Source organism: Thamnophis sirtalis, unplaced genomic scaffold, assembly GCF_051295495.1.
Source record: "Thamnophis sirtalis isolate CommonGarterSnake01/CBP01778 unplaced genomic scaffold, rThaSir2_p1.2 scaffold_2, whole genome shotgun sequence".
NCBI classification, from domain to species: Eukaryota; Metazoa; Chordata; class Lepidosauria; order Squamata; family Natricidae; genus Thamnophis; species Thamnophis sirtalis.
The window spans coordinates 90,418,655-90,445,003 of NW_028261382.1; the positions used below are offsets into that span (position 1 = coordinate 90,418,655).

Consider the following 26,349-nt stretch of genomic DNA (forward strand, 5'->3'; position numbering starts at 1 on the left):
CTGGAGAAGACGCCTGAGAGTCCCTTGGACTGCAAGGCTATCAAAGCGGTCAGTCTAGAGGAGATCAACCCTGATTGCCCTTTAGAAGGCCAGATCCTGAAAGTGAAATTCAAATACTTTGGCCACCTAATGAGAAGGAAGGACTCACGGGAGAAGAGCCTAATGCTGGGAAAGATGGAGGGCAAAAGAAGAAAGGGACGACAGAGAATGTGGTGGCTGGATGGAGTCACCGAAGCAGTTGGCGTGAGCTTAAATGGACTCCAGAGGATGGTAGAGGACAGGAAGGCCTGGAGGAACGATGTCCATAGGATCACGATGTGTCGGACATGACTTTGCAACTAACAACACTGAATTAATCCAAAATTTACCTCTTTGCTATTTAATTCCTATTCTCCCCCAGCAAACTATATTTCCCAGTTTTCAATATGCAATTACATACTTTACCATTTTCCAATCCAATTTAATTTCCCCAATGCAAAGTCTGAACATTGCTTTTTATCGTTTCTTGGGGTGATGGGGTGGTGATGGAAGAGGATGAGGAGATGATGATTAAAAAACTTCTCACCAGTTTATCCCAGCTAAGGGCCGTTGTGATAGAATGATATTGAAGGGGAACAGTAATAATGGCGCTGTTATTAGGGTCTGTAGAATATCTGGCAAATATCAAAAAGTGTGATCCTTGCCATTTGGACTCTTATCAATCTGCAATCTATGGGCATAGAACTTATCCCAGAATGGCGCTGTAAAGAGCTGTAAAACTGACACCTTTGATATGTCCCCCTTCTGCCTAAGAACGTATCTCACCTTTGATCTGTGCCCTTCACAACAGGGGGCCAAATGGCCAATCCTGGGAACAGAGGAAAGAGATAATGCTGATAAGTCTAGTGAGGGGTATTGTATGTATGTAAAGCCAGGAGGTTATTCTATGATGTCTCTAACTGTATAAAAAGGAGCTACATCCTTGGGTATGTTGTGAACAACTGACCATCATGTCTTTAAACTTTGATCAAAGATTAAACACTGATTGTTATTCAAGCCTCCGTTTAAGTCTCATGCTTGGCTCGTTGTGGCTTGGATGCATTCTCAAACATCTATGGGTCTCAGAGCCAAGGTAGCGCAGTGGTTAGAGTGCAGTACTTCAGCTGACTGCTAGCTGCAGTTTGGCGATTGGTTCAAATCTCACCGGCTCAGGGTTGACTCAGCCTTCCATCCTTCCGAGGTGGGTAAAATGAGGACCCAGACTGTGGGGCGATATGCTGACTCTGTAAACCGCTTAGAGAGGGCTGAAAGCCCTATGAAGCGGTATATAAGTCTAACTGCTATTGCTATTGCTAATGTATTCTCAAACCTTACAAGATGATACACAGGAAGAACAGGAAACGGGGTAGAATTTCTCACTCGTACCTAATCTTAGGCGGTTGAGTGGGAAAACAGCATTGCCTTGTTAGTCAAAAAGTCCTCCTCATTTTTGTTTCAAGCAACTGATAACTTAGAAATAGCATCTTAACGTGAAGAAAGAAAAAAGAGAGAGGTAAACTCGTTACGAAATCTCTCCTCGCCCTCCAGAAGAAATATGTTTCTGGATCACAGATATTTAGTGGGACTAAAAGTCAGAGAATTTCAAGTAGGCCATATTAAAGGTAGAGTGTATGAAAGCAGTGATGGGTGTTTTTTTTTTAAAGTCTACTTATCTGCTACAAAGTTGATAAATTGAAGTACATTGAGTGAGCTACTCAGTGAAGGGAAAGAAACAAATTTTCCAGTCCAGAAGTTTCAAACGGGCTCTTGCTAGAATGACTCATTTCTTTGGCTTTCTACAATGCTCCTCTTATTCACAACAAATTGCTTCTAAGCAGCCGAGGCCTTTGAAAAGTACATGGCCAGATGCCAAACTAATAAGCTAATTTCTGGATCCAATTTAACCAATGACCGTCTTCCATGGGCACATTTGGTTTTTCAGATTTTATAAATAGTGGTAACAAGCCCAAGACTTTTCTTTATGTTCAATAGCCATGTTGATTTCCTCTTTGTGAAAGCCACCGTGGCCTTCTCTGCCCTCCTGTAGATTACGGTTTCGAAAGCAGCACAGACGTTGACTGGGGAATGTCAACAATTTGTTTCTATTAGGAGCAACAACATTTGTTCACGACCAGACGACACACGAGCCCTTAGCAAGGGGGCCTTGAACACGCACAGATTTTCCCTCCTTAAAAGAGGAGGTGTGCTGCAACCAATCAAATTTGCTAGGTGCTTGGAAAGGTGTACCTGGGGAATATTTAAGTTCACCACAAGTGAAATCAATCAATCAGAATAGCGCTGGAAAGGACCTTGGAGGTCTTCTAGTCCAACTCCTTGTTCAAGCAGGAGCCCTTATACCATTTCAGACCAGCGGCTGTCCAGTTTCTTCTTAAAAACCTCCACTGATGAACCACCTAACATTTCTGAAGGCCAGCCGTTCTACTGATTAATTGTTCTCACTGTTAAGAAGTTTCTCCTTAATTCCAGGCTGCTTCTCTCCTTGATCAATTTCCATCCATTGTTTCTTGTCTTGCCTTTTGGTGCTTTGGAAAATATGTTGAGCCCCCTTTTGTGGCAGCCCCTTAAATATTGGAAGACTGCCATCATGTCCCCCCCTGGTCCTTCTTTTCTCTAGACTAGCCATATCCAACAGCTCCTGCAACTGTTCTACTGACCCCTCGAATCCTGGGCATAAATTGTTTCAACGTCTATCCTCAAAACCATGCTATAGGGCACTGCACACCAGAACAACTAGACACAAGGGCTGTTTTCCCCCGAATGTCATCACTCTGCTAAACAACGTATTCCCACAACACTGTCAAACTATTTACTAAAACTGTATTAAAGATACATGCAACATGATTATAGTCGTAAGTGGAAAGAGATAGGTACTGAGAAAGAGATAGGTACTATGAAGGAAGAGAAGAATAATAGCTTCTCTTCCTTCCTAGTGCCTATCGCTTTCCACTTATGACTATTACCATGTTGCTTGTATCTTTAAAATGTATATTGTTTTGTCTCCTAGTATAATTTGATTGCTTATTAGTAACCTATGACTATCACTAAGTGTTGTATCTTATGATTCTTGATGAATGTATTCTATTTTATTTTTCTTTAAGAACACTGAGACTATATGCACCAAAGACAAATTCCTTGTGTGTCCAATCACCGTGGCACGACAAAACCGCGCTAGTCAAAATCGCGGTGATAAAATTGCGGCGCTAAAGCCGCGACATCATCACCGCGCGTCATCACTGCCGCGACAACAGCGCGGCAACAGAAGGGCGCTTTAAAACGGCGCAGCGGCAGAAAGCCAATTTCCATTAAGATAAGGGTTAGGATTAGGTTTAGGGGTTTGTTTTAGGGTTAGGGTTAGGTTTAGGATTAGGGTTAGGGTTAGGTTTAGGGTTAGGGTTAGGGTTAGGTTTAGGGTACTGAGTGCTTGGGAATGCACGATTTTGCCCTCTGCGATTATGTCATCACGGTAGGGTCGCGTTTTTCCTTAGCACTTAGAACGGCGCGAATTAGTCTTCGCACTTATGTCTCCGCGGATAAGGGCTTCGCGGATTTGTGGTGGAACCTCCAATCACACTTGGCCAATAAAGAATTCTATTCTATTCGTATGTTTTAACCTCCAGGTGCTAGTTGCTCTTCTGTGCACTTTTTTCAAAGTCTCAACATATATTTATGTAATGTGGTGACCAAAACTGGATGCAGTATTCCGGGTGTGGTCAATACTGCATATTATGTGTATTGCTAACTGATAACTGCCAGGACTGTAAATAACAAGAACACAAATAAAATTCAAGACTAATGAAGGACACCACGATTAATCAGCTAAAAAGGTTAAAACCATCTTTCTGTTAAAATCGGGAGAACTTTAAACAGTCCTCTCTAGAAAGTTTTTTTTAAAAAAAAAAACAGAGAAAATTTCGTAGCAATAAAAGTGTTAAGAGAATGAGATGGACTAGAAAAAAACACCTGTCAGACTCTGGCAGATGAAAAAGAAGGTGAAAGAATATTCTGTAAATGGAAATACATTTCAGAAGACCTGTTATGATTAACCACTAGGTATATCTCAGGGCCTGAGCTTCAGGGAAATGCAGAATATTGTAGCTGAAATTCACAACCTAGCACAAATTCTCGAGTTCTCTGCCCTGTAGTACAAAAGATTAAAATTCGTCAACCTCTAAAGCTGTTTTCTGCTTCCAGCGTGAACTGTGCAAAACATACATTTTTAAGGTTGCAATTAAGGTCCTTTGAGGTTTCAGCTTCATTTTATCACAAAACCCAACTTCCCCCCGCCCCCTCTCAAAGTGATGACTTTGTTGTCCTTTCTGAATAAGGGAGCGATGCCTAACTACAGTTATTCCTCAACTTACGACCACAGTTTGGGGCCAGCATTTCTGTTGTTAAACAAGGTGATTGTTAAGTGGGTCACGCCCAATTTTACATTTTTTTCTCGCCACGGTTGTAAAGTGAATCACTGTGATTGTTAAGTGAATCATATGGGTGTTAAACGAATCCGGCTTCCACTGTTGACTTTGTCAGAAGCCAGCTGGGAAGGTCATCAGTGGTAATCACGTATTCAACACGTACAGTGCCAAGTTATTAATATGTTAGCATGGGTAAAGCCTGATCCATCATTTCCTGGATACTCCTTAATGTAATTACATTTCTCATTGTATCCAACTGTTGGAAGACATATCCATCTGGATCAGTTCCAAGTGGGGAGAAAGACATTGGAAACATGGAAGCTGATTGCAAAGAGGGCCCATGTACTGATGAAGCAGAAGCACATGCGTGGTTCTGGGCAGCTGACAAAATGGAGTTGAGAGTGAGCGGCTTATATACCTTCTCTTGGGCTTCGCACTTGAGCTTCCTGTTCCTGTGGCAAGAGCATGTATTCTATTGGTTGCTGTCAGACTCACAGGGGGCTACACAGAGATCACAGCTGAGTTTGTTTGTGTGAAGCTGGGAAGGTGATGATGTAATGAAGCGGCTTGTGTTCTGAAAGGGTCCTATTGTGGCTTAATGACTTTGTCCTGATTTGGATCTTGAGTGAGGGCTAATCCCATCACCCTGAGGTCTTTTGTCTTGTAGATAGGATGGCCCAGTCTTTCTCAATGGCCACCAAATATCTGCTGGGGGCAGGGAGCTGGGGCCGAGTTTCTGTCTCCCATAAGATTTCCATTTCTCTTTTAGGGGAAATATAATATTCTGCCTTTTTAATATTTTCTAATATATTTCATTCTTCTGGGAGAGTGTGGCTGCCCACACAACAAAAATAAGTAAGTGATTCCAGGATAAATGGATCCAATTTAGTAGTTACTCAGGTGTGTTTCCTGAAGCCCAATATTATCTTCACTATTATAAACAGTGGGAAAACGTGGGAGGAAAAAGAACCAGCCAAGTTATCATTCAGCTCATGCATTTTCATAAAATCAAGGGAAGAAGGGTCATATTATTTACCTGACAAGATATTTGTACCAGGTAGACAAGCTCCTTGGACTCACAGCCATTCCTTGTTACTTCATTCTGTTCCTCGGGGAGTGAAAGCTATTGGGGGGGGGGGGGAGAGAAAGATACAGAGGGACTTGGTCAATTAACAAAGATAAGCCAAACATATAAAAAGTAGAACATTTAAATCCAATTGCTTCAAAATGCATTTTTCTATCAAAGAAACAACTATTATAATGTGGGCTGGGTGTTTTGGTTTTGTGAAGCAAACCCATTGTTCACAATGTGGGTTTGCAGCAAAAACAGGCAGTTAAATGGCCTGTTTTTGGCAAAATAAAAAAAGCAAAAAAATATTAAAACACAATCATGTTACCGTGGGTTGCCATAAATGGCTGTAAATGGGGACCGGTTACCAAGCACCGGTGTGAGAGAGAGAGGGGGGGGAGAGAGAGGAGGGAAAGAGCCCCTCCCCCTAGAGAGGGAGAGAAGGAGAAAGTGAGAAGGAGAGAGGGAGGGAGGGAGGGAGGGAGGAGGGAGAGAGTACTAGCTAGCTTTGAATCTGGATTATAAGAAGCCAGGGGGAGGTCTGTGGTAATGTCTAACAGTCTCTAAGCAACTGGTCATAAGTCAAGGACTACCTGTATTCATGCACATCGTGTATTATGCAAGTTGCCGTCAACATTACATGCAAGCTGGAGAGAAACTGAGGATCACAGGAAGCTGCTTTTTATCCAGTCAAATCGCATGTCCTTCTACGCAGGCGCCAATTTCAACTAAGGCTTGTTAATCTTTCTATATGTAGCGACACTTCACTATCAAGCATCCCAATTTTACTGACCGGGACTGATGGAGTTAACACTCAGCAACATCTGAGGAACTGCAAACCCTAATTTATGCAAAAACTGGCTGGATAGCCGCCCGCTCCTCTCTTATCTGGATCTGTTAAGAGGCTGAATTGCCTTATCTTTCACATGCAAAGCATGTGCTTTAACTAAATCAGAGAGCTGAAGAGCTCTTCCCTGATTTAAAGTTTCCTTTCCCAGATAAGGTCAAGCTCTAGTTGATGACTGGATCCAAACCCACAGCCTGTCAACAGGCTATTATCGTTGTTAACATAGCAAATAAACGCTGATCTGTCCTAACTAGGGAGGACATTATGCAAGACCAAGGCGTGAATGGATGTCCAGCCAGCCATGGATGATTGGGCGCAATGTGTCAAAAAGATTACTGAGATACCAACGGGATTTCGTTACTATGAAGCTGGCCCTAATTTTACCATGTCTCCCTACATTAAAAACAGCCATCTTCTTTGACTGCTTCCTTGTACAAATCCTCCTGGGATTACTTTACTGCAGAGGAAGGACAGTAAAATGTTTAATGCTTTTCAACATTTAAAAAAAAAAAAGGCAAAAATTCTGACACATCTACAGCGGAGCAAAGCTGTTACTTCTCTCTCCAGGAGAAATGTGGTAATAATCCACGTAGAGGAAACTCCTCTTGGGGAGGGAGGAAAGAATATATATATTTAAAAAAACCCAACATATTTCCTACAAGCAATTTGGAGGGACCAGAAATTTATTAACAGCCCAGGAAAGACTTGTGTAATTTTTGCGGAATTGGCAGCTCAGCTCCAGCCGAAAGACAAGAGCTACACTTACTTACGAGAAACAAATTCCACGCATATTTCTTTCTATACTGCAGAAATTTAGAGACACACTACCAGGGGTGGGTTCCTGCCAGTTCTAACCTCTTCTATAGAAGAGGTTCCACAAATCTACAGTGCCATTTAGAACCGGTTCCAGCTCCCCCCCCCCCCCCCGCCCGTCCACACATCAAGATGAGGAGTGAGAGGAGGAATTCTGGGAGCTGAAGTCCACAAATCTTAAAGCTGTCAAGTTTGAACACCCCTGGGGTTTTTTTCCCTAAAGGGTAAGGGGTGCAAGGGTCTTGTAACTTGACAGCTTTGAGACTTGCGTGCTTCAAATGGCAGAGTTTCTGAGCCAAAATTTTGGTTGCTAAGCAAGAACATTGTTAAGTGAGTTTCACCACATTTTACAAGTTGGCCACGTCCACCCAGTCACATGACTGGCACTCCCACTCGGTCACATGGCCATGTGATTCCCACCCAGTCACATGGCTGGCAAGCCACTCCCACAAAGCAGGCCACACCTACAGAATAGGTTCTAAAATATTTTGAAACCCACCACTGTACACTACCCATCGCAATACAAAGTCACTGACAGTAGAATAGCTAGTAGATTGAAGTGGAGTTTTACAACAGAAATCTTTCTGGCAAAGCATTACAAGATTCTAATTACACAATGGATACCTGAAAATTAGGATAGAACAATGTTTTAAAATAATTTCTCATTACCGTGTTGTTCCACGGTGCATTTTTACAAAAGGTCTAAGCCTCTTAAGTAAATGATTGTCTAAAGCAGTAATACCTGGGCATATACCTCTATATCTGCCACCCTCCCTTTACCATCTTTCTTATTTGCCACTCTTTAAATGCCATTATGTGGTGGCTCAGTGGCTAAGAGGCTGAGCTTGTCGATCGGAACAGTCGGCAGTTCAGTGGTTTGAATCCCTAGTGCTGCGTAATGGGGTGAGCTCCCATTACTTGTCCCAGCTTCTGCCAACCTAGCAGTTCAAAAGCACGTAAAAATGCAAGTAGAAAAATAAGGACCACCTTTGGTGGGAAGGTAACAGCATTCTCAGCCATTGGTGTTTAGTCACGCTGGCCACATGACTATGGAGACGTCTTCGGACAGTGCTGGCTCTTCAGCTTTGAAACGGAGATGAGCACTGCCCCCTAGAGTCGGGAACGATTAGCACATATGTGCGAGGGGAACTTTTACCTTTAAATGCCATTAACTAGCTTCTTAAGGGCCTTTTATTCAGTAATCCTATAGACAAGGAACCAGTTTCATTTGGGATGTCAAGTCTTAACACTTTTCGCTCAAACAATCCCCTGAATGGACTTTATTGCTCTGTGCAGGTCGATATTTTAACCATTATTGTATAATGGATTTTATTATTATGTTTATTTTACACTTTTCATTGTATCTATATTCGTAAGTCGCCCTGGAATAGTGCCTTTAAAATGGAACTACAATTCAAAGAAGTTTTCTTTCTCATCTACACAAGGGCCTTTTCCTTGCTGTCAGCTTTATTTCTATACATCAGTCTAAAAACAATCATGGTTTTTAAAAGCTCATCTCCAATAGAAACATTGAGTTATACACTTACACTCAAGAGTTTTTCAGTAGCCTGATTCCAATACCTTTTGCTTTTATAACTGTGCTACCATATACAAACAGATAAGGTACATGCATAAGGCATTTTAATAATACATATCAATGCATGTGGGTATTAGAAACACATGTAAATAAAATTACATGCAAAAGTACTATTCCACCTAGCCAGTCTTCCAAATGCTGTCATTTCTTTGCAGTTTAAGAAACCACTATTTGAAGCAATATGAAATCCTGATATTAATTCTATTGATTACCTCTGTATTTTATCAATAACTCTGATTATAGGCAGTGCATCAAAAAAATCAGTCATCAAAGGGTTAATCTTCAAACCGAAGAGAGGAAAAGAAAATGGATTTTTCCCCTCTCAGCTTTTATAGCTGAGGTTCATATTTAAAAAAAAAAGATCTTGCTACAACACTAAGTAAAAGCACGGATGGAAGTTAATAAAATGTATTGATTCTCTTAAAAAGCACCTTTAAATGCTGCCACACTCAAAATATGTCCCTGCTGCTTTCTATCGCTGAGATCCTTCGCTGTAAAAAGACTTCTGCCCCAAAGATGCTTTTAAAAGCAACTCTCCAGTCTACGCTTATCCTCGCTACAATGACCGTTTTATTTCCATGGCTGGAATTTCAAACAGAGGCCTATGAATTCCAAGACAGTTCCAGCAACTAATTGGGGAAAAGGAAAGGAAAGGAAAAAAAAAAAACTTCCAGGCATCAGCTCCAAAATGCAAGAACTCCAGCCGGTTGTGAAACCCAAATTAAAAACCTCACTTTCCATCCGGCTGCCCCTTTCCCTAGTTCCGAGTTCCCTCGGGACGAACGTACCTATGAAGAGGGACAGAGATGTCCCTGGGTCCCCCCGTTTGCCTTTTCCAAGCTGCCCATTTCATGCTGAATTTGCGCTGTGGAGAAATCGGTGCAGTTCCTTTCGGGGGTTTTCCCCCCCCTCCCCTCCTCACTTACGCTCTTGCTATGAAAAAGTCCGGCCAGATAAACCATGTAGCTTAACGAGTGCCAAGAGAAACAAGGGGAGGGAGGAGATACATGCAGGACAGTGTTTCAGGCTAGACATTCAACTGGCTGCCACAATTTTTTTTTTAAAAAAAAAAAGCAAAATAAAAGCAAAACTACCATCCAATGCCTGGAATTAAAAAGCACCATCTCGTTCTGTTCCATTTCCAAGGCTTGCTTCCTTTCTCTTGATGTTTCCCTGATCCATCTTTGCAAGCCAACGAAATCCCTTGAAATCGTGAAGGCTGAAGAGAGTGCAACTGAGGCCAGTATTGCCTGGCCTTAACATCTCACCATTTTTTAAAAAAAAGGGGGGGGGGAAGCAAGCACTACTGCCGCCTCACAGATTATTGGAAAATAAATTAATAATGTTGCAAGGTCTGCGTTTTTCTGCGGCTGAAAATCCAAACAAGCTGCCAGAAACAAGATCTTCCAGAATATGACCAGAATATGGTTAATGGTTCATAGACAATATTTTAGCATGATGTAACTAAAACTAGAAAAATAAAATCGAGAACTGAAAAATCGGCATATCTCGCTTTGAAATAAAATGTCTTTCCCATTATGGACGCAATTGGTCTCTTATTCTTATTAACCATAGCCTTGTGGGAACTCAAATGGATTAATTGAGTGACTGAATGACTGACAGGAAATAACAGGGCATCAGTTTAAAATCAATAAAAAACCAAGAAGACTCCTGAAAGTTTGTGCTTTTTTTTAAAAAAAAAAATTATTTTGGCAGTAGAAAGATATGAAGATCCAGATAAAATTTCTTGAGCAACCTGTTCCAAAATGGATCTCACTGCTGATATGTTCCTATAAAGCAGGGGCATCAAACTCAAGGCCGGATCCAGCCTGCAATGTGGTCAGATCTGGCCCATGGGGCCATCCCGGAAAATGTAAGGGGCCGGTCATTATCGTTTTGGCCCAGTCTATCCAATGCAAAGAGGAAACAGGCCAGCAGTTTGGGGAATGGTGTCAAGCTGGCCATGTCCACCCAGCCAGCCATGCCCCCCAGCCCCCCTCCTCCCCCCGAGGTCAACCACAGCCCTGATGTGGCCCTCAATGAAATTGAGTTTGACACCCCTGCTATAGAGAGACACTAACTACCAGAAGAGTGGTGGGCTCAGAAGAAAAAGCCTCTAAGGCAGACCTACAACCAAATATACTGCATGAATATTTTCCTTTCTTTCCTGTAGCTCAGGATGTTATGCATTGCCCTCTAATTAAGTAATTGCGGGTTTTTTAAAAAAAAATCAAACATCAAATTATTTACAAAGCAAAAGCAATAATCTAACCATATACATATCGCTTTGTATGTGTTGAACAGACTTTTCACTTAAAGAGGTATTTTAATATCTGTCTGAGTACTCTCATACTTTAAAAAACACTGCATTGATCTACTGCCTTTCATTGTGAATGCTCAGAAACCTGATACACAATTCTGCAAATCCCTTTTTATTTAAAAATGTAGGGATGTTTTGATAAAAGAATTACTTGATAGAATAAAAGCAATTCGAGCGACAATTTAAAAGACCAAGAGAAAATCTTACAAGAGCTTATTGCTTGGGTTGGTCTTAATTAGTAGTCTCAATATCTGTGTTTTGAATTTTAAGATGTTAAGGTCTCCAAGCACCAAATATGCTATCCTCTGGGAGTTTTATCCAGCTAGAATTTCATATGCATGATTTACGGTAAATGAATTTTCCCCTTTTTAATCTTACAACCAAGTTTGGGAAGATATAAGCAGAAACCCAGAAATAAATTTAAGGTCATCAACTGTATTTCAGAACTGATTTTCATTTTCAACCATAAAATTACAACTTCCTATCTATTTGGATAACCTGGAATGATGGGACCTATTCTTCTTCTTCTTCTTATGCCATATCTGTTATGAGACATTGGCGATCATGTTGGCGATCCTATGTTTATCAACAGCCGCAAAAAAAAAAAGTGCTGCTAAGTTTCATCCAAACCAGTCCCTGTGGCTGATCTTTTCCATTAGGAAAGAACGAAAACATTTTCTAGTATTTTCTTTCCTAAAGTATCACCGATGCAATAGTAGATTTTAGAAAAATGTCATTGTTTTCAGTAAAAAATTAAAAAATGCAAGATTAGCAGACTCAACATCTCAGACTTACAAAATTTTAGGATTGGAGGGGGGAGAGAACAGCACCCACCCACCCCAGCTATATGCTTCACACTCCCCTACTCTCCCATTAATAGATGTGAGGCTCAAGTAAAATCAGAGTTTGTTTTCTCTGAGTACAAATTAAGATTCTGCATTAACATCCAGGAAGCAGTTAAATCAGGTCTGAAGTGGTTGCTAGGTTACAATGACTTTTTGGTAAGAATTTACTTCAATGAAACCATGCTGTGTTATCTTGTGACATCTTGAGAATGTCACTCCATAAAGAGGTTAAGTAGACAAAATAGTGTTGTTTTTTAAAAACAAGCTCACTTGTATATTTCTTTCGCATTCTAAACCAGCAATAACATATCAAGCAACTCCCATCTCAGAAAGGTTTTTCTGTCTGCGCATGAGCATGCCTAGATATTTATGTATTTTGAAAGGAAGACTACTTTCCCTACCCCCAAAAAGCAATTTAGAAAGAGAGAAATGTCTCTTGATTCATTGAGAATATGGTTAATGGAGGCAGATGAGTATTTTCCTGTATAATCTTATTTGGGGGAGGATTGCCTTAAATTCAGATTCAGATTATGGCTGCGGGGCAGGGGGGGGGGTATTACATGAGTATACAAAAAGAGACAGAATAGAATAGAATAGAATATAGAATTGAACTGAACCGAACTGAATTGAATTCTTTATTGGCCAAGTGTGACTGGACACACAAGGATTTGTCTTTGATGCCTATGCTCTGTGTACATAAGGAGAATAAAATACATTCATCAAGAATAAAAAGATACAACACTTAGTCAACCTTATAATAAGCTATCAAATCGTATTAGGAAACAAATTAAACTGCAAACGTCTAGATTATCCAGGAGATCCTTTAGAGATCTAAAAACAGACACTGTACACGTCTTCAGACTCTGGAAATCTTTTTTTTTCCCCTGTTGCCTCCTTAAGTGAGCATTCATTTCTTCCCTGTTAAATCCGCATGACTCAGAGATGCCATTTCAGCCCCAAACCTAAGTTTAGCCACATCAAGCTGAACCAGAATATTTCAGAATAAAAACTCTGGGGTGCGGGCGGGGTATCCAGTTCCTCCTAGTTGCAGTGTTCAAACTACCCTCCATAATTAAAATGAAATATTAGGTTTGTCCACATGGAATAATTCCCAGGTGGAAATCTCATAGTCGTTTTTTTTTTTTTAAAAAGGGCATTATAGAAAGCAATACTTGCTCCCAAAGAAATGCATTTCATATTGGGATACTGAATTTTTTTCCCCCTCCAATTATTGACAACAGCTTATAATGCAGCGGTCACCAACTGGTGGTCCATGGACCACTGGTGGTCCGCGAGAAAATTTTGGTGGTTCGCAGAGAAATTATTTGCATTTTTACATTGCACCAAATACTATTTATCTTTTATCACATTAGTGGTCCACGGGATTTAAAATTATGAATTTAGTGGTCCCTGAGGTCCGAAAGGTTGGTGATCCCTGCTCTCATGGACATTTTACCTCTAAGGAAGCCCCTACGCATTCAGCCAGGCATTATTCTAAATATACAGGCTTCACAGCGTGATGCTGCTTTATTGAATTAATTGGAATCTCAATTACCACATTCAGGATTTGATCACCTGTCTAGTTTCCACATTACGCTATGACCAACTGCAGGTTTTCAAGCCACCACTGTGGTGTTGAAGTAAAGATTAACCCATTATCCCTTAATTGACTTTTGAGCCTCAAGATATAATTGGCAATTAGTTAGGGGACCAGCTGTATTTGGGGAAGTGATTTTATGCATCTCAGATTTCGGCTCCATAAAAACCGGAGTCTCTGCTCTCTTATTAGGAAGCAAGTTCCTAGTGAGAGTTCAGAAGCTGTAGAAACAGAGAAGATTACAGATGAAAGGTAAGGCTGCATTTTATCAAGTCTGACCCAATTATTTCATAGAGAGGGCCATGTACACTTTTTGGGAGAGGTTTGCAACTGTCTACTCCCAGGATTTTTTTTTAAGTTCCCTGTCTAGCCTATGGCTCTCGTATCTAATAATCTCCATACATACGCCAGTCTGGTCCAGATTTCTGAGGGTGGTATGGTAAATTGAAGATGGCTCTGCTTCAGCAGAGCTGATAATTGCAGTAAAGACCAGAGAATCATGAATAGACCACTTCCTTGGAACCTTTCTGGATAAGCAAAAGATGGAGATCACCCATATGTGCTCCGGGCAACTTCTCTTCACAAGAAGACCGCGGGACAGTGAGTTTGAGCACTGGGATAGGACAGGATCAGCTATTGTACTTGCAATTGTGGTAGAGTCTTTAAAGGACATTAAGTATACAAACCTCACTTTCTAATCACTTTAAGAAATTACCAATGAACCATCTTACAAATATTAAAAGATCTTTGAACGTGAGTTTGAAAAGACTTCAGAAAAATCTAGATAAGTTTATCTTCAGAACTTAACTTAGCAATACCAATAGCAGTTAGACTTATATACCGTTTCATAGGGCTTTTAGCCCTCTCTAAGCGGTTTTACAGAGTCAGCATATTGCCCCCAACAATCCGGGTCCTCATTTTACCCACCTCGGAAGGATGGAAGGCTGAGTCAACCTTGAGCCGGTGAGATTTGAACAGCCGAACTGCAGAACCGCAGTCAGCTGAAGTAGCCTGCAGTGCTGTACTCTAACCACTGCGCCACCTCGTTCTTAAGAACTTAAGAAAATTTTAAACAGCAAAAAACTTAAAGATTTTTGCCTAAGAAAATGATAAATGGATTAAGTGTCCAGATAAATTTGGAATATTGCCTTTTACTATAGGTTTTTTGGAATCAACTGTAACAAATAAAAAGCTCCTTTTGGGAAAGTGACTTATAAAGAAAGGTAGTGATTTTAGAAATTGGACACTAGAGGGGACAAAAGAATCTAAGCAGAAGGGGGAAAAACACCCCTGTTGTTGATGTCAGTTAATACTAGGACCTACAAAATGACACAAAACATTATAACATTGGAAATATTAAATGAGATCTCAGAAGAATGGAGCCACAAATTAGAAACTGAAATATGAATGCTGTCAGTAATGATGTCTGCTTCTAGAGATAAGACTACAAGATGTTAATGAAGGAATGACCGATGTGGAACAAATTTTATTTGACAAGACAGAGGAAATACCAAAACTGGAATTACAAATGACAGACCAAGAGAATGATTTGAAAAAGCAATCTTTACTGGATGTACAAAGGAAACTTTTAAATTAAAAGGGGAATACAAATGATAAATCAAGAGAATGATCTAGAAAATGTTTTCTCATTTATGAAAAGAGGCCTGTTAAAAAGCTATTTTTATTTATTCTATTCAGTCGTTTGATTCCTTCCATCCTAAGGAAATGCGGCTTGTAGATATTAATGTTACCTATTTGCAAGATATTAAAATATCAACATTATGTTGCCTGCTCACTTCATATTAATCTGCATGACGCTTTGCTTTATATCCTATATATAATTTACCTTATTGCTACTGCTTTTCTGGCTTCATCGACTTCTACATAATCTACTTTGCTTCACATTCATCTTGCATTTTTGTTATTGACTGCTACTTTGCTTCACATTCATCTTGCATTTTTGTTATTGACTGCAATTTATTATTTATTTAGGAAACCAATTGATAAGCCATCATCTCACAGACACGCAACTCAAGTTGGCATCCAACACAGCTAAAAAAAACAGTTTAAAAACACATTTAAAAAGTATAAAAACCATCCCAAAATAAAGAACAATAGATGTTAAAAATGGTAAGAGATGTTGAAAGCCAAATGAAATAAAAGGCATGGGTTGTGTATATAATAGACTTATGCAAGTAAACACTCCATAAATCACTTTATCCATGAAACGTGCTCCACGTAAGAGAAAATTACAGCCCATGCACTAGACCTATTTCCACAGGAAATATTATTCAGATTTCAGCAGCCATATAAATAGGGTCCTTTAAAGGAGGAGGATCTGAATGATGCATCTGTTTGAGTATGTCTACAGGGCAGGCTTGGCAATAAATCTTTACCCTTGAAAGGTATCAACCAAAATTGCTTATTAATATGACTCCTCACACTGAGGGAAAGAAGCATAGGCTGGACCTGAGGAAAAAATAGATAAGCAAAATAATGAATGCAAAGCAAGTAAGATGCAGGATGTATGCCTGTCTATCACCGTGACAACAATGTTTATGTGATGAGCAATTTGCTATTTCTGTGGCGACGCTTTCCATACGCCCCAAAATTCAGTACCAGAATTCATTTAGTCCATTAGCCATATAGGCAAAGAGAAATTGCCACTGGCCCCTCTCTACAGTCTTCAAAGGTTTTGTTTTGCTTCCTGCTGTTGACTAAGATGCATCTCCAAGAGCTAATAAACTCTTAAAGCTCTTTCCAGCAACTCCATCCAAACAGTTACTGACTCCCATCTACAGCAATAGCATATTTCCATCACAAGGGTCTAGGAGGAGGAGGAGGAGGAGGAGTGCAGGCGCTCCCTTGATCTTTCCGGTGGCCGATTATCATCCTTCTCATCACTATGGAAACCGATATTCTAAGGAACACTGCCAGAAGCCCATCACCTCCAAACTTAACCCTGGAGCTTGCAAAATAGGCAAAGATCGCTTCAAGCTCGCAAACTGAATCAGCCATGTGACCCAGAGAAATATAATTAGCCACACATTTACACACACACACACACACACACACACACACACACACACACCAGCAGTTTACTACTATGGAGAAAAAGGCAATCTACATTTCCCTTTATTTCTTTGGGCTCTTCAAGATCACAGAAGGCTTTGGGGAAAGTGAGTGTTGAGGTCAATGGAGGCCCTCAATTAATTTTTGTTCCTCAAACCAATTAATTCATGCAGTTGCCCATATCCCAATCGCTCCCTTCTGGGGAAAAGCGGAGCGCAGCTGCCAGAACAAATGCCGCCTAGCAGCTTCAGCAACTGTGTACAGACCTTTAGAGACTTAATTTACCCAAAAATTAAAAAAAAAAAAAACACCCCAAAACTGGAAATAATTCAAGTTGCTTCCATGTACCTCTCGCCGTGTCTCCCCGAGCCAGGATCACTTTAGAGAGAGGAATGTTGCTAGGAGGATCAACAGGGGGGAAGGGGGGGGAAAGCAGTTGAATGGATGCCAACAAAACGGCAGGGATAACAGAATAAAACTCTGAGAAAAGCCCCTGGCACAAGGAGGACGACCCCCCTGGCCTTGTTCACATATAATGATGTTAGGCCGGAATGGTTAACAGATTTATGAAGCCCCAAATCAGCTATCGTGGTTTAGCTTTTCAAGCAGATCAGGCTGATCTATTAAAAAATTCTGAAAAGTCAGACAATCTCTGCTACGGTATATTTGTATGAGCCCCGGTGGAGGAGTGGTTAGAATCCAGTATTGCAGGTTAATTCTGCCAACTGCCAGCAGTTCGATTCCCACCGGCTCAAGGTTGACTCTGCCTTCCAACCTTCTGAGGTAAGTAAAATGAGGACCCAGATTGTTGGGGGCAAGAGGCTGACTCTGTAAACTGCTTACATTATGTCAGCTGAGGTGGCACAGTGGTTAGAGGGCAGTACTGCAGGCTACTTTGGCTGACTGCTAGCTGCTGTTCAGCAGATCGAATCTCACCAGGCTCAAGGTTGACTCAACCTTCCATCTTTCCGAGATAGGTAAAATGAGAACCCAGATTGTTGGGGGCAAAATGCTGACTCTGTAAACCGCTTACAGGGGGCTGTAAAAGCACTATAAAGTGGTATATAAGTCTAAGTGCTATTGCTAGTGCTTAGAGAGGGCTGTAAAGCTATCACTATCGCTATTCACAAAAAAATGTGATACCTAAAAAAACTGGTGTCAGGCCTGCAGTGGTTCCTTTAAGAATCTTTGGCCCAATGACACTCTCATTGGGGGGGGGGGGATACAAGGGGTAGAATGTGTTGTTTTCAAAATAAAAAATTCCTTTCTAGAAGCTCAAGGTCATCTTTTGTCTCTGCACCTTTGCACCTAATCGGAAGCAGTTGGGCGTAGGTGCTAGCGTGGGAGAAGAAGATTGGACCATGTGATGGATTGTGGGTATGGGGACAAGATCATGAACTTTTAACTGGGTGGGATTCTGATGTAACTTCCAGAATTGGGATTTCATAGCATAATGCCAAAATGTCTGATCTATTCAATTGGAACTTTAAGTATCGTTTTGCTTTGGACTCTGATGTAATTCTACATGATACTTGGAACGTTGACATTCTTGACAACTGGCTTACAATGGCCTGACTTCAATTACATCCCAAGCCACCCATAAAACCTAAAACAAGTTGCAGGTCCAGCACTTATTCAATAACCACTGATGTATTTAATGGTCTATAAAAGGGGAGTAGCAGCATGACGTTCCTATAGTAACTTCTGCCTACCTGACAGTTATATCCATACAGGTGATCCTCAACTTACAAATGGTTGGTTGTTGTTGTTGTTTTTTCAAACAATGCTCCTTGGAAAAAATGACTTACAAACTGTCAAAGCATTTCTGACCGTCACACCACCCGCAGAGTCGTATGATCTCAATTCCAGCATTTGGCAACCAGCTCACATTCACCACTGGTTGTAGCATCCTACAGGCATGTGGTTGCAATTTGCAACATTTTTTGCTGATTTCAGGTAAGAAACACCACCATCTTCCATTGGGGAAGTGAATTGATGACTGCGTGATTTGCTTTAAAAAAAACCCCACTGTAAAAATAGTTATAAAACCAGGTCCGACTCAAGTTATGACGACAGAAATTGCAATCCCAATTGTGGTTGGAAATTGAGGGTGTTAGTACTTGATGTCTTTTATGTTAGTACTTGAAATCTTTTCTGTGTCTATTTCAGTCTGTTTTTAGTCTCCAAATACTACCTGAAATCCTGTATTAGCAGAAGTGTGATTATATTAATCACAGCATCCCTTCTCTTTCTGCAAAAGTAAATCAAAAACCATCACTAACTCCTTTTGTAAAACAAATAAATCTGAAATCTAAGTTAGTTCTGTGGAACAGTTATCTGCTTTCTCAACACTGGGCGGCAGCAAACGGCAAAGAATAAAGTTTTTCTGCTGGATGCGGAAACATAAATCATGTATTCTAATTCCTTAAATATGCATCAGAATAGACACATGCAAAGCAAAAGTTAACATCACAAAAATGATATGTTGAAAGTGATTCGGTAAGCTTTTTTTTTCTTTCTTTTGCTAACTGGAGGAAAAACACATTTTCTCTTCTGATCATTGAGCAAAAAACAAAGTAGGATATAAAAATGGAGATCATTATGGAAATGATCCACTCTTCTTTTTTTAGTAGTTTAGTGGAAGGATTGCTATACTGGTTTCACCTGCTATCTGGTGCCCATCTGTACCATTTACAGACATACATCATCATCTAGAGATTTAGGATGAAATGCCAACCATAACTTGCTCTTCATCCCAGGAAGCAGGAAGTCTGCAATATTCATGAAATATTTCAGGAAGTAGCTTTGGAACTAATAAAAAGAAACAGGTTAAGGCTTAATCCAGATGAAATAGCTCTGATACTAAGAACAGGTCAATCTGAACAGACATTTATACACGATCACAGACGGCATTATATTCCACCTGAAGGATCGTGTATACTATTCAGAACTTCTGCAGGATCCCAGTGTTGCTTGAGAAAATTGAGGCTAAGAAATTATCTGGTTGGGCCAGCAACAGCTCCCTAGATCCTGACTTGCCACACAAATCCATATGCCAATGAAATCTAAGATGGATTAATACTAGGGACTGAATTTTAAGATCATGTGAAAATCACAATGGCTGCCCAATGCAGCCACTTGCCCTAATGGAAATTATTTTTAGTCAGATTAGATAAAACTGAACTGTACTGCTTGTTCTTTTTAAAGATGGTAACCCGAAATGGTTCAGGCTTGGTCAACTTTGTCTGTGTCAATCTGCCTATAATCTGAGATCAACTGGCCTCAGTCTATATCAGGGGTGGGCAGTTAATTTTCCCAAATGGCCACATGGAAAGGGTGGTCTGTTATGGAGACACCGTGGAGGATAGCAGCTGACGTTAAAATAAAAGCAATGCAGTTGTATTGTATGGATAGCATATACTTATTTATATCTGATTTCTAATTTCTGATTAACCTCATGTAGGCCGGACAGGGACAGTCAAAAGGCCAGATGTACCGGGGGAGGGGGGACAGCATAAAAAGCCCAGGTCTGGTCTATTTGTTCAGTTTTTGAGAACAACGACAGTAACAAATGCATTTATTCTCAATGTAATTCACTACTAGTTGATAACCTGGCGTTGCACAGGTATTTATTTATAAGGGGAAAATGTCCAGACCAAACATAATTTCTAATGTTGGATTTTCCCTCTTACCAGTGGGAAACCCCTTGTGGAGTACTGTGAAGCCATTACCATGGCAACTCCACTGTACTGTACAGTAGAAGCCATTTTACAGCAGTACAGTAGAAGCCATTTAAGGCACAACAGGCTGTAACTTAACAGAACACACACACTGAGGGGTTTTAGGGGTGTCTTACCCCCACAGTATTTGTTTCCAGAGAGTAAGTCATCTGTGCACCAGGTTTGTTGAAATTGCTTGAGGCGTTCCAGAGTTATACTGGAACACACACACACACACACACACACACACAGCCATTTAGATAGATAGATAGAAGATAGAGAGAGAGAGAGAGAGAGAGAGAGAGAGAGAGAGACAGACAGACAGACAGACAGACAGACAGACATATTGATTCATCCAACAGCATTAAGAAAACTTCGTTAGTTCCATTCTCTCCTCTATGACTTGCATTTTACTTGTAGTCCTTTTGACGCAACTACAATTTATGAAGAATAAAACCAAAATGAATCACACTCCTACGTGTAAGCCCAGATATAACTATCCTTCACTTCTAGACATCACCAGTTTTCTTAGCAATTAAGAATGAAATGTACTGCAATTGTTAAGAATAACCAGAGTCTATAAATGGAAAGAAAAAATGTCAATCAAGATGAAACTTGTTCTTCCCTTTTAAGCCAACAGAAAATACTAAAATTGCTGTCTGAGGAAGCAAGGAATGAATTCCGTGTGGAAATATCTCCAATGAATTGAGCGAAATTAAATGGCCCGGTTTGACTGCATTTTTTTTTTCTGCAGTATCATCACGTATTGGAATTTTCATCCTTCCCATTCCCTCTTTGCTGCTTTCTGCCTTTTATACCGCTGGGCCCTTTTCAACAGCCATTTCGCTGAGCGTGATACTTACAAGCCACGAATAAAAGAAGAATTATTTACAACAGTGTGACATTATCTGACGGAATCAAATTGTGCTTTCAAAAGGATCTCCTTGCATCTTGCATCTTGCATCGTATTTACTGAGCACTGAGAAAGGAAACCTTTATAATGCGAGAAATAAATTATTTTTCCACGTCCACACTACTGCTTTGCAGCAAATCTCTTTCTTACAAAACTGCACACACTCCAGTCCTTTTGACATTGAGGAGAGGGGTAATTTAAATTCCCAGCTCTTCTTACATTGGTGAAATTGAGGGCTGCTTTATTAGGTGCCAGGAGACTTGGGAGGCCCAACCAACATGAAGTTCTTTATTAAAGAATCTTACTTTCTCTACGGGACGAAGAGAAATTAGGTCAAGTGAAATATATAAAGAATGGCAGAGGGGTTTCCTCCCCCCCCCCAACTTTCTGAGGAATGCCAGCAACTCTGCTTTTGTTGCTAAGAAGCTGGAGAGAAAGAGAGAGACCAGCCAGATTTCTTGTTTTAAAAAGCTCATGAAATACAAGAGTGTCCCAATTCAGACACAACATATTGTGTAAAGTAAGTTTCCTTCGTTTCACAGCAAAAACAAAAATCCATTTCACTGTTAACTGCTTGCTACCTACCGGTAATTTTTTCACACTAATTTTCTATTTGGTTAAATAAGGATGACTTGAACAAGAGTTTTTTTGTTTTTCATTAGCAAAGCTAATATTCCAAGATAATATTCATTCATTCATTCATTAGAATTTGTCAAAAATGAGAAGAAGAATAGAAGAATAAAAGTACACCGACAGGGATGATAGGCACGTTAGTGCACTTATGGATGCCCTCTCTACTAACCACAGGTATGATGTAAGGTCCACGGAAGTCAATTTGTGACTGAAACTGTGAAAATTTGTAGCTGAAAGAACTGAATCAGGTAGAGCATTCCAGACTTCGACAAACTCCATTACAGAAATCATATTTTTTAACAGTCAAGTTTAGAACAATTTATATTAAGTTTAAAGAGGTTGATAGCACTTGCATTATTGCGATTAAAACAAAAAAAGTAAGTGTTTCATTTCAACAGCAGTTTATCATGTACTACTATATCAAAAGCCTTACAAAAATCTATGTAAATTGCATCTACAGCTTTGCCTTGATCAGGATATATAGTCCAGATGTTTTTACAGTGCAAAAGTTATAGATTGGACGATTTTTTTTTCTTAAAGTCAAACTGTTTGTCGGATAGCAAGTTGTTTTTCTCTAAGTGGTGAACAATGGATTGGTTTATAATTGATTCCATAACTTTAAATGTAGCACAACACTTTCAACTGAACTAGGGTCACCCTTTTTAAAAATTGGTGTAACTATAGCTGATGACCATGGATCAGGCAGAGAACTAGTTCAAAATGATACTTTGAAAATTGTACACAAAGGTTCAGCTAGGATGGTAGCAAGTTTTTACAAGAAAAAAAGCAGATAAACCATCTGGTCCTGTGATTAGCGACTGTTTTAGATTACATAATGCTCAATTCAACATTATCTATTGTAAATTTAATATTCAGCAGTTTGCTACAACTATTTGTGGTTTGACACCATTGCTATCCACAAAAACTGAACTGAAAAATGAATTAGAAGAGATTGGCCTGGCCAGCACTGTCCTTACAATCAATTCCGTTTTGCCTTTTCAAGGGTGGAATCACTTGCGAGTCTTTAAATGTAGCTCAGGGTTGGACTGAGATCCTTGATGCTCTCTGGGCTTGGTTGTTTGCTTGAAGACATTTCATTACCTGACTAGGTAATATCTTCAGGGCTAGGGAATGTGGGGTTTGTAAACAACCAACCTCAGAAAGCTCCAAGGACTCCAGAGCTAATGTTGTCACTAGCAAAAAAAAAAAACAAGCTCATTTGGTAAGTCAACATAATTAATCAAAGATGAATACACATATTAGCAAGTCGCTAACCTTATCAACCAGATATTTCTCCTACAAAAATGCCACCTCTGCTCAAACATTATTCCACCACTCTAGCAAAGGAAAGTCTACAGCACGTTAGATCTTTCATCTTCCCGCAAATTGAATTCAACATGACTCACACTGTGAGCAAGCATTTATACCTCTGCCAGGATGTATAGGCTGATGTATTAAAATCAGCGTAACTCAGCACTCATTTTTCATTTTGGACCGGTAAGCAGGTTTTTAAAAAAAAAAAAAAAAAAATATTGCCAACCGTTCTGACAAGTTCTCCCTGGAACAAAAAGAAATACTGGCCAGTCGCCAATGTCCCCTCTGCGCTGAAGGTATTAAGAAAGTGATAACAGGGGCAGCTACGGACATTTGTTAACGGGGAAAGAAAAAGGCTATCTTCACTCGTCCTACTTGGCTTTCAGACAGAAGGTGTGACAAAGATGTTATAAAGTCACCACCACTTAGGGCCTCGATAATTGAAGAAGCTCCTCTCTCCGCGTTTAAGTCTGCCGAAAGGAGTTTTTTTTTTCTGTGTGGGGGGGGGAAATGAGGGAAGTCAATCACACACCGCTATTCCGCAGCTTTGGAGATACAGATGCCATCGGCATTGTCTTGTTTATGATAAGCTAGAAATTTTATTTTTATTTATTCTGTGATTACTGAATTTCCTCAAAAAGAAAACTACTTTGCAAGAAAGGAATTAGAAAGAAAGAAAGAAAGAAAGAAAGAAAGAAAGAAAGAAAGAAAGAAAGAAAGAAAGAAAGAAAGAAAGACGATTAAAAAGAAGGGAAGAAAACGCGCCAAAGATGGCTTGTGGGAATCTTGCCAATCCATGTATCAGCAATGGGGATGTTCAGAAAGAGAAGTGAACAGCATTCTCAACTTTCCCCCCCTCCACCCCCACCAGGCTGCTTCCCCCATAGAGAGACACTGAAGATATATACCATGTATTCTGCATTCATATCTACTAGCCTGGCCCTTTTTTGTTATTCTTCTTGTTAGCTTCTCCATCAACATTAAAAGTGATCCTGCTCAGTTTTGGTTCTGGCTTGCCATGCACATGTGCCTCAACTCTCTTCCCAATGCTTTCTTTCCAATATTGTGTTGGGTTGGAATCAATAAAAGCAGAAATAAAATTCCTGTGAAATGCTCAACTTTCTCGATCTGCCTCCAGCTGGACATCAATTCTGGAGGTTCCCCTCCTCAATTTAATGTGTATTTTACATTTGTGTCACGTGTGCATGTCTCTCTGTATGCTGGTCAGAATCGTCCACCCCCTCTCAAAGGAAATACGTTTGAAGTTGTATTCATCAAATAACTAATTAAAATTAAGTGCCTACAAAATAAAAGTTCCAAATTTACTGTATTTTTCGGAGTATAAGACTCACAGGAGTATAAGCCGCACCAAAATTTTGAAGAGGCAAAAAGTTTTTGCACTCTGCAGACCTCCCAAAAATGGCCCGTTTTTCACGAAAATGGGCCCTTTTTGTCAAAAACAGGGCATGCATAGCTTTTAGGAGGTTTATAGAGTGTTCCTGGGGGCTGGGGGGTAAAAACGAGCAAAAAAAAGGCCCATTTTTCACTCATTTTTGCCCTCCCCAGCTCCCAGGAGCACTCTGGAAGCCTCCTAAAGGCTATGCACGACCATTTTGGTAAAGCGGGCAGGGTTTCGGGAGACCAAAAAATGCTGTATTAAATGTGTAAGACGCACCCAGATTTTCATCCTCTTTTTTGAGGGAAAAAGGTGCGTCTTATACTCTGAAAAATACAGTAGGGAAAAAAATCCACTTTATTCGGCAATCAATGTAGCTTTTTCTTACATACAAGCCACTCTGGCACACAAAGTCACCCTTTCCTTCGCTTCCATCAGAAACAGGAAAATAAAAGGAGGGGGGAAGAAAGGAAGAGAAAAGGAAGGAACAAAAGTGGAAGGGTTAATCCACAGTTTCAGCAGTCAATGGGTGTTACCATTCTGTTTTTTCTATTCTTTTCAGCAAGTGTGGCTCATTCCCCCACCCCCATCCCACGCACACCATTAATGAATAAATACACGGGCATTTATTTTATCATCAATGCTGGATTGTGACTTCTGCTTAACGTCAGCGAATTGTTTTAATCACTATTCCCTGTCCAAAAATTTACACAGGACAGGCTAATGGTATTTTAATAAATATAGCCACTTACTATATATCAGCAGGAGTCTTATCAACTGTAGAAACTATTTTAAGGACGGGTTTGTTTGCCTTACATGGTGGCCTCTGATTAATTCTGCCATTTTCTCTATACCGTGCAACCCATTAAAAATCACTGAAAGCTATGCTACTTTCGGCACAGCCTTAGCCTGAAAAACTGGCTTTTAAGAAAATACAACTGTGAGAGAACACATGCTAAAGTGTATCTAACAGGAAGGAAAAAAATGATAGAGGTTTGTCCAGTCGCTATAATGGGACTGCATTTGAACTACCAAAACACGATCAGGTCTTAATTGAAGTTATTATCCACGCGCTCATTTAAAAATAGAGCTTTTTGCCAACTTAAGCTAAACTTCCGCAGTGTTTCTCAACCTTGGCGGCTTTAAGTCCTGTGCTGGCTGGGGGATTCTGGGAGTTGAAGTCCACAGGACTTAAAGTCGCCATGGTTGAGAAACACTGAGCTAAAGCAACCATTTTAAAATAAAGAATAATCAAAAATAGATAATATTTATAAGATCTCTTTGAATTTTACATAAGCCATTTAAATCATTTTGTGTCAGTCTGGTTACCGACTCTTATTACTAACACTAGTTTTAACATGAAGATACCTTTAATGTTGTGAGACGCTCCGTCACTGGAATTTTTCAAGCAAAGACTGGATTACTGTTTGTCGGGTATGGTATAAGAACTTCTGCCTTGGGCATGGGATTGGACTAGAAGACCTCCACGGTCCCTTCCAGCCCTATCATTCTATGACTCAGTATACTTATCTCCTTTAGTCTAGTCTTATTTTTTTTTTAACAAATAAGAGAACTGATTTTATTTATGAAGCACTTGGGCCTCTCCATTATCATTCCCCAATGACTATGAAAATAGAAATGATTATGATCATTCAAAGACAGGGAAGGATTAAGGATTTAAAACAGGACTGACAGTGCGCGGGGCAATGGGCAGGCATAACAGAGCCTGCTGATCCATAAATCACCGTGGAAGCAGGAAG

The 26,349-nt window shown here is 40.1% G+C and overlaps 1 protein-coding gene across 5 annotated transcripts in view; it reads right to left on the minus strand.

Annotated features, from left to right (window-relative positions):
- Nucleotides 1–26,349, minus strand: part of ARHGAP32 (Rho GTPase activating protein 32) — a 165,559-nt gene that overhangs the window by 74,025 nt on the left and 65,185 nt on the right. For all 5 annotated transcript variants that reach the window (XM_087706354.1, XM_087706357.1, XM_087706356.1 and 2 more), the window contains one exon: nt 5,491–5,577. In XM_087706354.1, the coding sequence (XP_087562480.1) occupies nt 5,491–5,577 (87 nt within the window). The remainder of the gene's footprint in view (nt 1–5,490; nt 5,578–26,349) is intronic.